The 14,013-nt window shown below is 45.9% G+C and overlaps 2 protein-coding genes across 6 annotated transcripts in view; one reads left to right on the forward strand and one right to left on the reverse strand.

Moving 5' to 3' along the window:
* Positions 1 to 3,217, forward strand: part of rest (RE1-silencing transcription factor) — a 9,974-nt gene extending 6,757 nt beyond the window's left edge. The window contains exons 6-7 of one of the 2 annotated variants that reach the window (XM_062548797.1): positions 1 to 725; positions 762 to 3,217. The exon at positions 1 to 725 is cut by the window's left edge and continues 1,264 nt beyond it. In XM_062548797.1, the coding sequence (XP_062404781.1) occupies positions 1 to 725; positions 762 to 1,690 (1,654 nt within the window). In that variant the 3' untranslated portion in view covers positions 1,691 to 3,217. The other variant, XM_062548794.1, reaches the window with a different exon arrangement.
* Positions 3,218 to 4,250: 1,033 nt separating this feature from the next.
* LOC134095342 (protocadherin-1-like) lies at positions 4,251 to 13,651 on the reverse strand. Of its 4 annotated transcripts, none has more exons than XM_062548805.1 (3): positions 13,569 to 13,651; positions 9,024 to 9,833; positions 4,251 to 6,802 (listed from the first exon to the last, which is right to left on the reverse strand). In XM_062548805.1, exons 2-3 carry the CDS (start codon positions 9,828 to 9,830, stop codon positions 4,991 to 4,993), a joined length of 2,619 nt encoding a protein of 872 aa, XP_062404789.1. In that variant the 5' UTR covers positions 9,831 to 9,833; positions 13,569 to 13,651; the 3' UTR covers positions 4,251 to 4,990. The 4 variants fall into 4 exon arrangements, with proteins under 4 accessions (XP_062404789.1, XP_062404787.1, XP_062404790.1 ...); XM_062548803.1 differs by lacking the exon at positions 13,569 to 13,651 and adding an exon at positions 13,325 to 13,553; XM_062548806.1 differs by lacking the exon at positions 13,569 to 13,651 and adding an exon at positions 11,911 to 12,006 and having other exon boundaries at positions 9,024 to 9,836.
* Positions 13,652 to 14,013: the final 362 nt, after the last annotated feature.

Below are 14,013 nucleotides of genomic sequence, written 5' to 3' on the forward strand. Positions count from 1 at the left end.
CGCCCCCAACACCACCCAGGTGCTGCGAGAGGAGAAGCAGGCGGAGACGGAGATGGATCAAACCCCGCCCACCCCGACCTCTCCCCCCTGCCACTTTGGGCCCGCCCCTGCACTGGGATTGGCTCTCGACTGCTCCGCCCCTGGACGGAACTCTGTGAAGGAGGGAAAGAAAGAGGAAGAGCAACGCCAGACTTACGTAGTGGAATGCCAGACTGCCACAGACAAGCATCAGATTAACACAGACAAGCCCAAGACAGTCACAGACAAACTCAAGACGGTCACAGACAAGCCCAAGACGGTCACAGTCGCAGACAAGCCCAAGACGGTCACAGTCACAAACAAACCCAAGACAGTCACAGACAAGCCCAAGACGGTCACAGTCGCAGACAAGCCCAAGACGGTCACAGTCACAGACAAGCCCAAGACGGTCACAGTCACAGACAAACCCAAGACGGTCACAGTCACAGACAAACCCAAGACAGTCACAGACAAGCCCAAGACAGTCACAGACAAACCCAAACCCAAGACAGTCACAGACAAACCCAAGACAATCACAGACAACCCCAAGACAGTGACTGAGAAACGGCAGACTATCAAGGATAAATATCAGATTAATCCAGACAAACCCAACACTGCCACAGACAAACTCAAGACAGTTCTACAGAACCCCCAGGCTACTGTAGACAAGACTGGTCCAGGCCACAGCCCGGTCCCTTCATCCCAACCTGTTGCTGTCCAGGGCCCGGTCCCCACACCTGAACCTGGTGCTGTCCGGGGCCCGGTCCCCACACCTGAACCCCCATCTCCTGAGCAGGATGTCCAGAATTCAGCAGACAAGCTGCACATGCCGGCAGACAAACTCAAGATTCCAATTTTCCATTGTGAGACCTCGACTAGCAGACTGCACATCACTGCAGACAAGATCAGGATCCCCAAGGACCAGCTGCAGCTTCCTAAAGACATCAAGACCGACTCAGCTGCCCAGCACCTCCAGACCCGCACCGACCAGCAGCAGCTTCCTAAAGAGCACAAGACCAAGGCTCCCGCCCAACGCCTCCAGCTGCAGCTTCCCAAAGACAACAAGGCCGATTTGGTCGCCCAACGCCTCCAGACCCCTAGAGATGTCTCAGACGCATCTCCTAACCTGCCCCAGAGCCCTGCTCCCTTAGAGCTGCCCCAGACCCCCCCTCCCCTGCCCCAGAAGAATCCACACCTGCCCCAGACTCCAGAACTGCCCCAGACGACGCAGCAGCCCCTTCCTGCCCCTGACGAGCTGCCAACCCCTGCGGATAGTGTTCCGTCGTCGCCGCCGCGTCTGCTTCCTGTGCCGGCGATGTCGGGGCCCAAGCCAGCGGAGGCGGCGGAGGAGGACGAGGGCATACACAGCCACGATGGAGGAAGTGAGCTCAGCGACAGCGCCTCGGAGCGCAGCGAGGACTCCGGGCTGAGAGGGGTGGGGGAGGGCAAACCGGCCGAGCCCCCCACCCCCACCGACTCGCTGCCTTCCCCGACACACTCCCTGCCCTCGCCCCCCCTCACACACACACACACCAAGACGGCCACACACACTCACACCTGCATCTTCTGTGACCGCTCGTTTCCACAGGAGATGGACTACCGTCGCCATCTCAACCGTCACCTGGTCAACGTGTACTACCTGGACGCCGCCACCCCACAAGGACACCAGTGAGATGCCCCCACAGAGGGAGAGACAAGGCGCGTGTGTGTGGGTGTGTGTCTCCATGTTACACCTTCCCCAGTCAGATTCAAGTCTGATCGAGTCAGCTGATGCTGATTACTGCAATAAAAGGACACACACACACACACACACACTCTCACTCCTGATGGGTTATTTGATTTTTTTAAACACTTTCCAAAGACAGTTGTTTGTGTGCTTGTCCAGACATGCTGTGTGTGTGTGTGTGTGTGTGTGTGTGTGTGTGTGTGTGTGTGTGTGTGTGTGTGTGTGTGTGTGTGTGTGTGTGTGTGTGTGTGTGTGTGTGTGTGTGTGTGTGTGTGGTTTTTGTATTTCCACCATCTCATCATTTTTAATGAGTTGAGCTACTCGCTGCTTTGACAATCATTTTTTTCCCCGATGGTGGTCTGTGGTGTCCTTTTTTGTATCGCCTGACCATCGCCCCCACACACACATTCATCAGTGCCTCCAACCCCACACACACACACAAACACACTCATCAGTGTCTCCACCCCCCCCCACACACACACACACACTCATCAGTGCCTCCAACCCCACACACTCCCGTACGTACACACACACACACACACACACACACACACAGACTGCCCAGCTTGCACTTCAGGATGTTTGGTGCAATATTCCCTTCCTGTTTATACCAAAGTAGAAGATATCGACCTTTTGAACTGTGACCTTTGACCCCGATGTACATGCACTCAGTAGACGGTTAGGACCCCACTTCCTCTTCATGTGCCTCATGCCATCGTCTGGTCGTTTCCCCTGTAGAGACGTCTCAGCCATGTAAATCTGTTGTCACTCGTCTCGTGTGTTATGTCTTGTCTTGTCTTGAGTGTTATGTCTCGTCTTGTGTGTTATGTCTTGTCTCATGTGTTATTTCTTGTCTTGTCTTGTCTTGTCTTGTCTAGTGTGTTATGTCTCGCCTCGTGTGCTATGTCTTGTCTTGTCTAGTGTGTTATGTCTTGTCCCGTGTGTTATGTCTCGTCTCGTTTGTTGTCTCTCGTCTCGTATGTTATGTCTCGTCTCAGCCATGTAAATGTGTTCTCTCGTCTCATGTGTTCTCGTTATCTCTCGTCTCAACAGAGTAAATATGTGTTATCTCTCGTCAGCCGTGTAAATGTGTTATCTAACATCTTTTTTATTGTATATATCTTCATATATCCTCATCCCCATGGATACCATGTACTCTGTGTTGTGTTAGTGATGAGTTGAGGTTTGGCCCAATCTCTGTAGTCCCATGGATGGCCAATCCTCCGCTGGCCTGGGGCTTTGCTGATGGAGTAGCCAATCGTTGTGCTCCTGGACCCCCCCTGGACCTATTCCTGATAACTGCCCCCCCTCCACCACCACCACGTCCTGCCAAGCTCAGCTCTTGTTGATTGGCTCATTTTGTGTAAGGTGCTCGTTGATTGGCTTGTTTTGTGTAAGGTGATCATTGATTGGCTTGTTTTGTGTAAGGTTGCTGTATGAGAGAGCTAGCTCAATAAAGTTGTGTATTTTACAGCCTCTGTGTGCATGGGTGATGTTATCATTACGAAAAAGGATACAGATTTATTTACAGTATAAATACAAACGTTCACATTAGTGAATAATAAACTGAGTGATTTAGAGGTTACATCTTTATTCTACCCAGCTTCCCACACCATCAGACCATACTGTCCACTTTATATACACACACACATACACTTCTGAACACCTGAGCGGTGTGTTCAGTGTCTGGCCAGCAGAGTGAGTGCGTTGACCTGCTAATGTGGATGCTGCACAGGTCATCAACACACTCCGGAACCACCACGCACACAACGAGCCCTCCGCCTAAAACAGGCCGTACTTTCACACACACACACACTATGTTATTTTCTTAAAGACTACTCAGAATAGCGGGGGAATTTTTTTTAATATTTTGCTCTCTTAGGAGAGCGAGTGGCTCTGAGAGCAGTTGGACCAGCACAAAAAATGATCTGCTCATTATGCAGCATGACTGAACAACCAGAGAGAATGCAATGACTGAAATAAAATATCATGTCCAGTTCTGTGCATGGTATTGTCATTTCCAAAAGATCCACAAGGTGGAGCTCTTGGCAAAGATATGCCAGGTTGAAACCCTTACTCCACTGATCTTATTGATACAGATTTAGTTCAAATGTAGGTGTATCAGTAGCGCCACTGTGCTCATTTGTGCACAAGAGCTTTGTTACATTTACTAATGAAGGCGAAATGAAGCACACAGCATGGCAGCGACTGAAGTTCTTACCATAAACTGTCATTTTGATGATGTGCAGAGGTTAGAAGGTGTTATTGATATCCAAGAAACAAACCTCCAACTTGTGAAGTGTGCACCCAAGGCAAGTTTATGCAAACCAGAAACTGTTGGTTAAGAATGGTATAAGACATGACCCCTCTGCACCATATTCTCCCCACCAAAATGGTACAGCAGAGCGAAATTGGCGTACACTTTGACATGGCACGGTGCATGCTGATAGAGAGTTGGTTACCTAAAGGTTTGTGGCCTTACACAGTGTAGGCCTAGACAGCAGCCATAACCAGGAACAGGTGTTTTAACAAGCGCACCAAACAGACACCAGATCAGATGTTAACAAGGAGACAGCCCAATCTATCCAGGATGCAAAGGTTTGGTTCAGAGTGTTTTGCTTATAAACAAGGTTAAAAGAAAGCTGGATCCAAGATGTGAAAAAGGTGTTTTTATTGGTTATGATAAAAGCTGTCGAACATACATTAGCTATTTCCCTGGCAGCGGGAATGTGCAAAAGCACAGGTTAGTCAAGTTTCCTGTGACCTGTGTTGACTACAGTAGGTTCCAGTCATGTACATACTGTACGTTAACAGTGTGAGAGCAAGTGGGGGTGTTAACTTTGTGCTCTCATTGTGTTATGTTTTTGTTTTGTTAAGGTTGCAAATGTGATAATGCTGTTTTTGTTTTTGTTTTCTTTATTGATTGCTTTTTGACTTTATTAAGTTGATTGATGTGATTATTAATGTGGGTGTGTACATGTATTTTGATTAGGTATGATTATTAATGTGGGTGTGTATATGTATTGTGATTGGGTGTGATTATTAATGTGGGTGTGTACATGTATTGTGATTGGGTGTGATTATTCATGTGGGTGTGTATATGTATCGTTATTGGGTGTGATTATTAACGTGGGTGTGTACATGTATTGTGATTGGGTGTGATTATTAATGTGGGTGTGTTAGCACAGCTGTTGCTGTGTGTTGCATCAGTCATGTCGGTCTTGTCCTTTTGGAGCAGATGTCTGATCACCACCAGCTGAGGATGACCCTAGCCAGACCCGCCAGGCTGCCGGACACGATGTTTCTCTGCTTGAGGTGCAGATCCTTGTGGTCGCCTGCGATGTCAGTGTCCAGCGGCGTGTACAGGCTGTGGCCCACCAGGGACTCCACCAGGGTGACGTTTCCGATGGTCTCGTTCACAAAGATGTGAACTAGGGCGGTGGTGTGGCGCGGAGGCTTGCCCTTGTCCATGACGCGCACCACCAGCCGATGAAGGCCGTTGTGCTTGCGTGTGAACTCTTTGGTCAGCGTGATCTCGCCCTCGCCCTGGGAGATGCGGAAGAGGCCGTGTGGATTGCCGCCAATGATGATGTACACGAGCTCCGCGTTGGGCCCAGTGTCCATGTCCTCGGCCTCCACCCTCTCCACGTGAGTCTTGGGGCTCGTGAGTGGAGGGAGGAACTTGTAGGTAGAGTTGGCGGGCTTGGTGACGTAGGGGGCGTTATCGTTCTCGTCCAGGACGTTAATGGTGACGCCCACATAGGAAGAGCGAGGCGGGTCGCCTCCGTCAACCACCTTCAACCGGAAGGTGTAGGTGCTCTCCTTCTCCCGGTCGAAGGAGATGCTCGACAAGATCGTTCCCGTTCCGTTCTGGATGACAAACTTCCCGTTGTCTGGCTCCACCGACAGACTCACTTTGGCATTCTCTCCCTTGTCTGCATCGATAACTGTCACCATGCCGACAGGACTGAGCGGGGGCATGTTCTCAAGGACGGAGAAGCTGTATCCGCTCAGCATGAATTTGGGGTCGTTGTCGTTGCGGTCCAGAACTCGGACCACGACGGTGGCTGTCCCCCGTTGACTTGGGACACCTTTGTCTGCAGCGGCCACGTGGAACTCATACTGTTCTTGGTGCTCGCGGTCGAGCTGGTTCAGAACACGGATCTCGCCGGTGTTGGCGTTGATCTCAAAAAGCCCCTTAATGGACGAGTCCATGATTATGCTGTACGTGAGCTCAGCATTGGTGCCACTGTCTGCATCAGTTGCAACTACATCCAGAACTTTGTCCCCAGGTTGGTTCTCTTCAGCGAAATCAACCTCAAACAAAGATGGGGAAAAAATGGGAGCATTGTCGTTAGTGTCTGTGACTTGGACTTTCAGTGAGTTTGTGCTTGACAGAACTGGGTTGCCAGAGTCGATACCCACTATCTCAATCCTGTAGTCCTTGATGCGCTCGTAGTCGAGCAGCGTAGTTGTCTGAAGGAAGTACTTTTTCTTCTTCTCATTGGCCGACTCTCTGGTTCGGGTCTTTCTCTTCTTGTTGGCTCTGGTTTGGGTCTTTCTCTTCTTCTTGTTGGCTGACTCTCTGGTTCGGGTCTTTCTCTTCCTCTTGTTGGCTAACTCACTGGTTCGAGTCAGCTCGAAAGGCACATCTCCAGCTACCACGCAGGTTACGATGGCGTTCTCCCCCTCATCTCGGTCTGACACCTCCACGAGCGCCACAGGGGTGCCGACGGGCGTGTCCTCCGAAATGTTGGCCACACCGTCCTCATGGGTCACCAGCCCGATTCCACGGATAGTGATGGTGGGTGCGTTGTCGTTCTGATCCTTGATGGTGATGGTCACCTGGACCTTGGAGCTCTTGACCGGAGGGCCTTGGTCTTTCGCCACCACATAGAACTTGAGGACGCCCACCTCCTCTCGGTCCACTAGGCCCTTGACGTAAATGATGCCTGTTGTCCTGTCGATGTTGAGAAGCTTCTGCACCATAGCTGAGGCCTGGTGCAGGCTGTATGTCAACTCTCCATTGGGACCCATGTCAGAGTCATTGGCTTTCACCTGCAAGACAGACAAGATAGAGTTTAGTTGGCCCCAGCCTTGGTGCGACTGGCTGGGGCACCTGCACCGCCCACACATAGTAATCCCTGCCAAAAATAAGACTCATATAGCGGGGAAGCTCATCCCCAGACTGCATTGGGGTAATTAATAAACGGCTTGATCCTCCCAGAGAAACGGCTGTCCTTCCCCTCGTTCCATCATCTGAGAATATCTTTTTTTCACCACTTCTAGAGAGAAATCATCACCCCAAATATGGTTGGGAGGCTGAGATAATATTGCTGTTGTTTACAATTTCCCCTGTGGAGCAGGCTTGTGCAAAATTCAGAATTGAATTGAGAATGACTCCTAAATTCCAATTCAATTCTTGAGTTTGAATTGAATTTGAATTGAGGTCAAAAACAGGATGCAGAATTACAATTCGAATTTGAATTAAGGGAAGTAGAATTGAAATTCAATGAAATTCAAATCAATTCATATATATAATATAAGGGTACGCTGCAAATTATTTGATTCTTATCAAGATAAAAAAAATAGATTAGAAGTGTTAGATCATTTATATTGTTTGAAGCGTGAATTTCTTACTTTACGTAAGTGTTCAACTTTACACTATCTTAAATAAAGCACATCTTTTTTTTGTCTCAAATAGGCATGAAATCTTAAAATGACGTAAATACTGTTAAAATGAGATCTTTTACATCTCTCCCTCAAATTCTCATCAAAATAAAGCTTGTTTTAAGATTAAGTGACAAAAAAATTGTACTTAATTTAAGATGACATTTAAGATTTAAGATATCATCTTAAAACAGCAGTTTATGCTTATAACAACTTATGTAACAACTTTAAACATACGTCATCTAGACTTGTCACAAGCTGTGGTACTGTGGCGCAACAGGTTACAGCAAGAGTACCTTGTCCTCGTCCAACTACCCATGGGGACCCGGTTCGAATCTCACCTGCGGTCATTTCCGAATCTCTCCCCAACTCTTTCACTCACCTATCCGCTTCCTGTCTATCACCATTGTCCTATCTGAATAAAGGCAAAAAGTCCAGAGAATATTCTTCCAAAAAAGGAATATAATCTGAGGCTGTTTAAATTTAAGTAACCTCATTTTACCACCAGCATTTTATGCCTATATTAAGTATATTTTACTTATTTTGGGGATGTAAAAATTATATTTATATTTATATAATCTTAAAAACAGCAATTTCAGCTTATGTTAAGTTTCCAAATACCTCTGTAGACATGCTTATTGCTAGATTTTTTTTTATTTATCTTAATTCACAAAATCTTGTCAAGTGAAATTATCTTGCTGCATGGACAGAAAATTTCACTTGTTTTGAGTAGCTTTTACCTCAGATTTAGTGTTTTTATCTTGTTTTTAGACACCCTTTTTTGCAATTTAACAATTAAGTTTCACAAAATGTCAGATATGATCTCAACAAACACACAATTTATAATTGAAAACAGTAATCAATTACATTTCCAATGTAATTTTCCCTGAACTGAATGTATGTGAGATTCACATTCTTCCTGTTATGTGACATGTGAATTTGTTTTGAATTGCCATGAATTGAATTCCACTTCCTGTCATTCCAATTCCAATTCAAATGCAACTTCCTGTGGGCTGGGGCCAATTCAATTCAAATTCCAACTCATGAATTGAATGGAGGCAAATTCTAAAATTCGGAATTGTGCACAAGCCTGCTGTGGAGACAAACTAAATCCTTTAAATAGATATTTTCAAACTCAGTTTGGCTAGTTGTTAATGTCGATACTGATATATATATATTTCTTTTCAAGGTCTCTCCTGTACTATAATTAACCTATCACTCTTATTGTAATAGTCTAGCTAGCTGTTGCATACACACACACAACTTAAATTGTCATTAATACTTTATATGTACTGTATACTTGTAGCAATTAATTAATAATAAATGTAGACAGTCATGAAAAATAATGAAATCATTGCAGTATTGGGCAAATATAAAATATGCAATTAGATAATGCAATGAGATAATTATGAGAGATTTGATCGTGTATAAAACATTTGGCCGTAAACCGTAACTGTAAAGTAAAAGTTGCAAGTGACTTGCTAAAGTCGATTGTTAGCTCCACCATGGCCGCCATTAGGCCTACTGATCCCCTGCCCTACTTCAGAGACCATTAGTTCACCTTTAACCTCTCCTATGCATACCTGCAACACCTTTAATCTATGCTTACCTGCAAGACAGAGTGCCCTGCGGGGCTGTTCTCCAGCAGCTCAGCCTCGTAGTGCGACCTCTCGAAGCGCGGCGGGTTGTCGTTGACGTCGGTGACGGCGACGCGCAGCAGGGCGCTGCTGTAGCGCGGCGGCTGCCCTCCGTCCACCACCTTGATGCTGAGGTCGTAGGAGTCGCGCGCCTCGCGGTCCAGGTTGCCCAGGACGATGAGCTGCGGCAGCTTCTCCTCCCTGTCCTGCGCCACCTGCAGGCTGAAGAGGCTGGCAGCGTCCGACGGAGCGGTCAGCGAGTAGTCGGCGATACCGTTGGAGCCCGAGTCCTTGTCGGTGGCGATGGGGATGGGGAAGAGCGTGCCCACATGCGTGTTCTCAGGGATGGACAGCGAGAGGATCGGCGAGGCGAACTGCGGCGTGTTGTCGTTCAGGTCCAGAATCTCGATGCGACCCTCGATCAGGCGCGGGCTCTGGCCTGTGATGAGGTTGGTGATGGACACCTCGAACTCCAGGTAGCAGGGGTCACCCTCGAACAGGTAGCGGCAGTCCTTCAGGGTCTCCCTGTCGATGGGGACCTCGGTGGTGTAGATGTCCCCGGTCTTGCCGTCCACGCGCAGGTAAGGGCTGCCCACCTCCAGATAGTAGAGGTGATCCGTGTCCGGCAGGCCCTGGTCCGACGCCAGGCTGCCTACCAGCGTGTTGGGCGGCTTCTCCTCGGCCAGCTGGTACTGGATGCCCGTGACGGCGGAGCCTAGCGAGAGCAGGAGCAGCGGCGCGATCCACGCCAACGTAGCGCCCTGTCGCTGAGACATCATCTGCTGCTGGACAACAACACAAACACAAACAAACATACAAACAAACAAACAGGATGAGACATGTGTTCTCTTGGCAGCCGACACCACTTGTTAATGTCCCCTGGCTGTGCTGGGAGCCCTTTTAACGTGGCGCTGAAGAGGAGTTTAGAGAGGGTGGATACTTGAGGATTTATGGCTGATCTTTTCTCTTTTAATGTGAACTCTTCTTCAGTGAGGCTCTAAATGTGTCAGAAACTATTGCTGATGCTCGCCCTACATTTCACAGGTTACAGGTTACACTATGGTGAACTAAAAGCACCATTCGGATCATCAACTTTCAATAGAGGCCCAATCTAAGGCCATCATGAAAGGCAAGACAACATCAAAACAAACACAGCCAACCCTTCACTGGCTCCGACCCTATCTGGCAGCCAGCCTTCAATTGGAGTACAATTACAATACCAAACGCAAGATCCTCATCTTAACTTCATGGTGGTGAACGCTACAGTGTATTTTGTTATTGCTTATCGCAGTGTTTACCAACCTTTTTTCCTTGAAGGCCATTTGCCTGTGATTAAGACAAGCCAGTAGCCTAGGAATCTAGACGCACCCTATGGTTTGGCTTGCCAGGCTAACAAGCCAGGGCCCTCTACCCAAACTCCTACCCGCATACACACACATTGTTTTATTCAGCAATCGGGGTCTGGGGATGAATTACCAATTAACAATGCCTAGCCTAACCCGACCTGAAGCTTGCTTATGCAAGTTCAGAGGTCAGAGCTACATGAATTTAAATGTGGAACAAAAATATGTTTTAATTCGGATTATCCAACTGGGTGTGTAATTGGGATTTTATACATTTAATGTGTGCAAATATTTTGGTAACCTCACAACCTCAGCCCAGGGAACATTGTGCAGACCCCCTGCAATCTCTGGCTACCCCTAGTGGGGTCCCCGGACCCCAGGTTGGGAACCTCTGGCTTATCGTAATGTGAGCATGCATACCTAAATGATTCTTCAGAATTACACAGGTTTTCCATCTAAACATTTCCCAGCAGACTTTATCCAGAGGCTCTTAGAGGCTTGAAATCAGAGATTGGGATCTTTAGGATGCCAGTAAAAAATGATAGAGGCTTCTGTAGAATTACAGAGGCATTCCATATTAATGTCTCCCAGTAAGGCACAGTCTTTAACTGGAGGCTCAAAATCAGAGATGGAGATCTCCATGATGTCTGTAGAAACTAGATGTACCGCTTAGCGGTAATATATGACTGCCGCTCAAGTTCTGCACATTCTCTCCGCAAAAATAAATGACACTCGTCAACTTGTCTGTATCTCCTATTTGTGCAATTTATATGCATATATCCTACTCTTGCAGCTCATGTACATATAAATGAGTGCGCATGTGTGAGTTTTTTTTTTTTATGTAAGTGTGTGTGTGTGTGTGTGTGTGTGTGTGTGTGTGTGTGTATGGAGATTGGGGTAAATGGCATCCTGCATATTGTATTTTCAAAGTCTGATTTTTTAACAATATAAAAATGTGATAGGCAAAGAAACACGTAACTTGCTGTGCAAAGCTTCAGTTATAGCCAATTTTATGTCGAAGTACTGTACAAGCATGGCCATATAATGTTTTTTTATCCATGCTAATCTTTTCATTATTCCACTTTTCAATTATTCTTTATTTTAAATTATGTTACCTTCTTTCATGCTTTCTTTTTATGTTTTGTTGTTAATTATGATTTATTTTCAAATGATTTTACCTTGATCTATACTTTCTTTTTATGTTTTATTATTATATTATATTATATTATTATATTATATATGTATTATTATATAATATATATTATATATTATATATAACTCTAATGCCCATCTATGCTTTTATCTGCAATGTTTGGTTTTGTTTATGTAAAGCACATGGAATGACCTCTCTGTATGAAATGTGCTATATACTGCAAATAAACTTGACTTGACTTGAATATCTTGCCAATCAAGTTACTTTACGCTGACATAGACAGAACATCCTATCATGCTAATTTAACAGAAACTTGTCACTAACAAGATCGTTAACTAATTTAGCACTGAACCACAGTCCTACCTCTTCTGTCTTCTGTTGATGAGGTTGTGAAGAAGAAATGCTCTTCTTTGACTTTGTTACTTAGGCCAGTGGTTCCCAAACTTTTCTGGCTTACGGCACCCCTAAACATATCTCTCTCCATCCACGGCACCCCTATTTTTTTTTTTTTTACTTTTTACTCAACCTTCTTTGTGCCATATTTGTACTTCATGCCATTTTCTTTAACCTTGTGATATGTTGGATAGGCCAAAACTGCTTTTATTATAGGCATTACTAAGATAAGGTGAAGTTAATATCTTTTTTTGTTTTATTCAAATGAACTTCTTTCATTCAACTCATTTAATTGAACTTTTGAATAAATGGTGAACAGGATGTGAAGAGACAACTTGATAACCACCTGACCTCGGTGTGCAGTCTTAAAGGGATATTCCGCCATTTTTGGAAATACGCTCATTTTCCACCTCCCCTCGAGCAAAACAATCGATATTTACCTTGTTCTCGTTCATCCAGCCATTCTGTGAGTCTGGCGATACAACTTTTAGCTTCAGCCTAGCATAGATCATTGAATCGGATTAGACCATTAGCTTCTCGCCTGCTAGCTTCATGTTTAAAAGTGACTAAGATTTCTGGTAATTTTCCCATTTAAAACGTGTCTCCTCTCAAGTTAGAAAGTGCAATAAGACCAACTGAAAATGAAACCTGGCGTTTTTCTAGGCTGATTTGACATGGAACTACACTCTCATCTGGCGTAAGAATCGAGGCAACTTGCAAACGTACCATAGGCGTAGTGATATCGTACGCAGCATCTGAAAATAGTCCCCATAGACAACAAGCAGTAGTAGTGCCAGTAGTGTGCAAGTTGCCTTGATTATTACGCCAGATGAGAGTGTAGTTCCATGTCAAATCAGCCTAGAAAAACGCCAGGTTTCATTTTCAGTTGGTCTTATTGCACTTTCTAACTTGAGAGGAGACACGTTTTAAATGAGAAAATTACCAGAAATCTTAGTCACTTTTAAACATGAAGCTAGCAGGCGAGAAGCTAATGGTCTAATCCGATTCAATGATCTATGCTAGGCTGAAGCTAAAAGTTGTATCGCCAGACTCACAGAATGGCTGGATGAACGGGAACAAGGTAAATATCGATTGTTTTGCTCGAGGGGAGGTGGAAAATGAGCGTATTTCCAAAAATGGCGGAATATCCCTTTAACCCATTTCACTGCAGAGGGGGACGTGATTTAACGTAATTAACTATTTTTACGACTTGATTCAATACATCCGTCAGGTCCGGAGGCATCGTTTTTGCAGTAAGAGCCTCCCGATGCAACATGCAATGCGCTACCACATGGCAGGATTCTTGTTGCATAGCTTTCGTTACAAAGCCTTTGACCCGACCTGTCATTGAGGCCGCCCCGTCAGTGGCAGTGCACACACTTACGTATATCTCAAGATTATTGTTCCTCAAGTATTCATCTGTCACCCTGAATATCTCATCTCCGGCAGCATGGTTGGCCAGTTCTTTGCAAAGTAAAAATGTATCTGTAAATTTGTCCTCATCGACATCTCACGTTAGCGAGCAGCTGGCAAAGTATTTGAAGCGCAAACTTCCCCAATAGCCGTAGCCAACGAACGTTAGCCCACGTCTCCCTGCAGACCAGGCATACTGGTGTGGGACACGTTACCTCACCACCCCAAGTGAACCCATACTGGAGGTAGCAGTCGTTATATTGCCTCACTCTTCTCTTTGTTGATTTCGTCTGGTCAGATTCCGAGGTCTGTCCCTGTGGAGGTGCATGGCGTTCTCTTTAAAAAACGTATTGCGCCTATACCTGCACTCCGCCATACGGAAGAACAAACAAAGTCACCGAACAAACAATAAGTAGCTTTTATTCAGCACAGTACGATACAGTAAACTGTAGCCTATTGTTTGTTCTGCAAATACGTTTTTGCAATAAAATTAATTTTGAAATGGATATTATGCTTTTTAAAATGTCATTAAATTATCAAGCCTTAGACAATTCCGCGGCACCCCTGAGCATGCGTCACGGCACCCCAGGGTGCCGCGGCACCCACTTTGAAAACCCCTGACTTAGGCAATAGGCCTACTTGAAGGGAGTTAACCAGGAT

The sequence above is a fragment of the Sardina pilchardus genome, chromosome 11, assembly GCF_963854185.1.
Source record: "Sardina pilchardus chromosome 11, fSarPil1.1, whole genome shotgun sequence".
Taxonomy (NCBI): Eukaryota; Metazoa; Chordata; class Actinopteri; order Clupeiformes; family Clupeidae; genus Sardina; species Sardina pilchardus.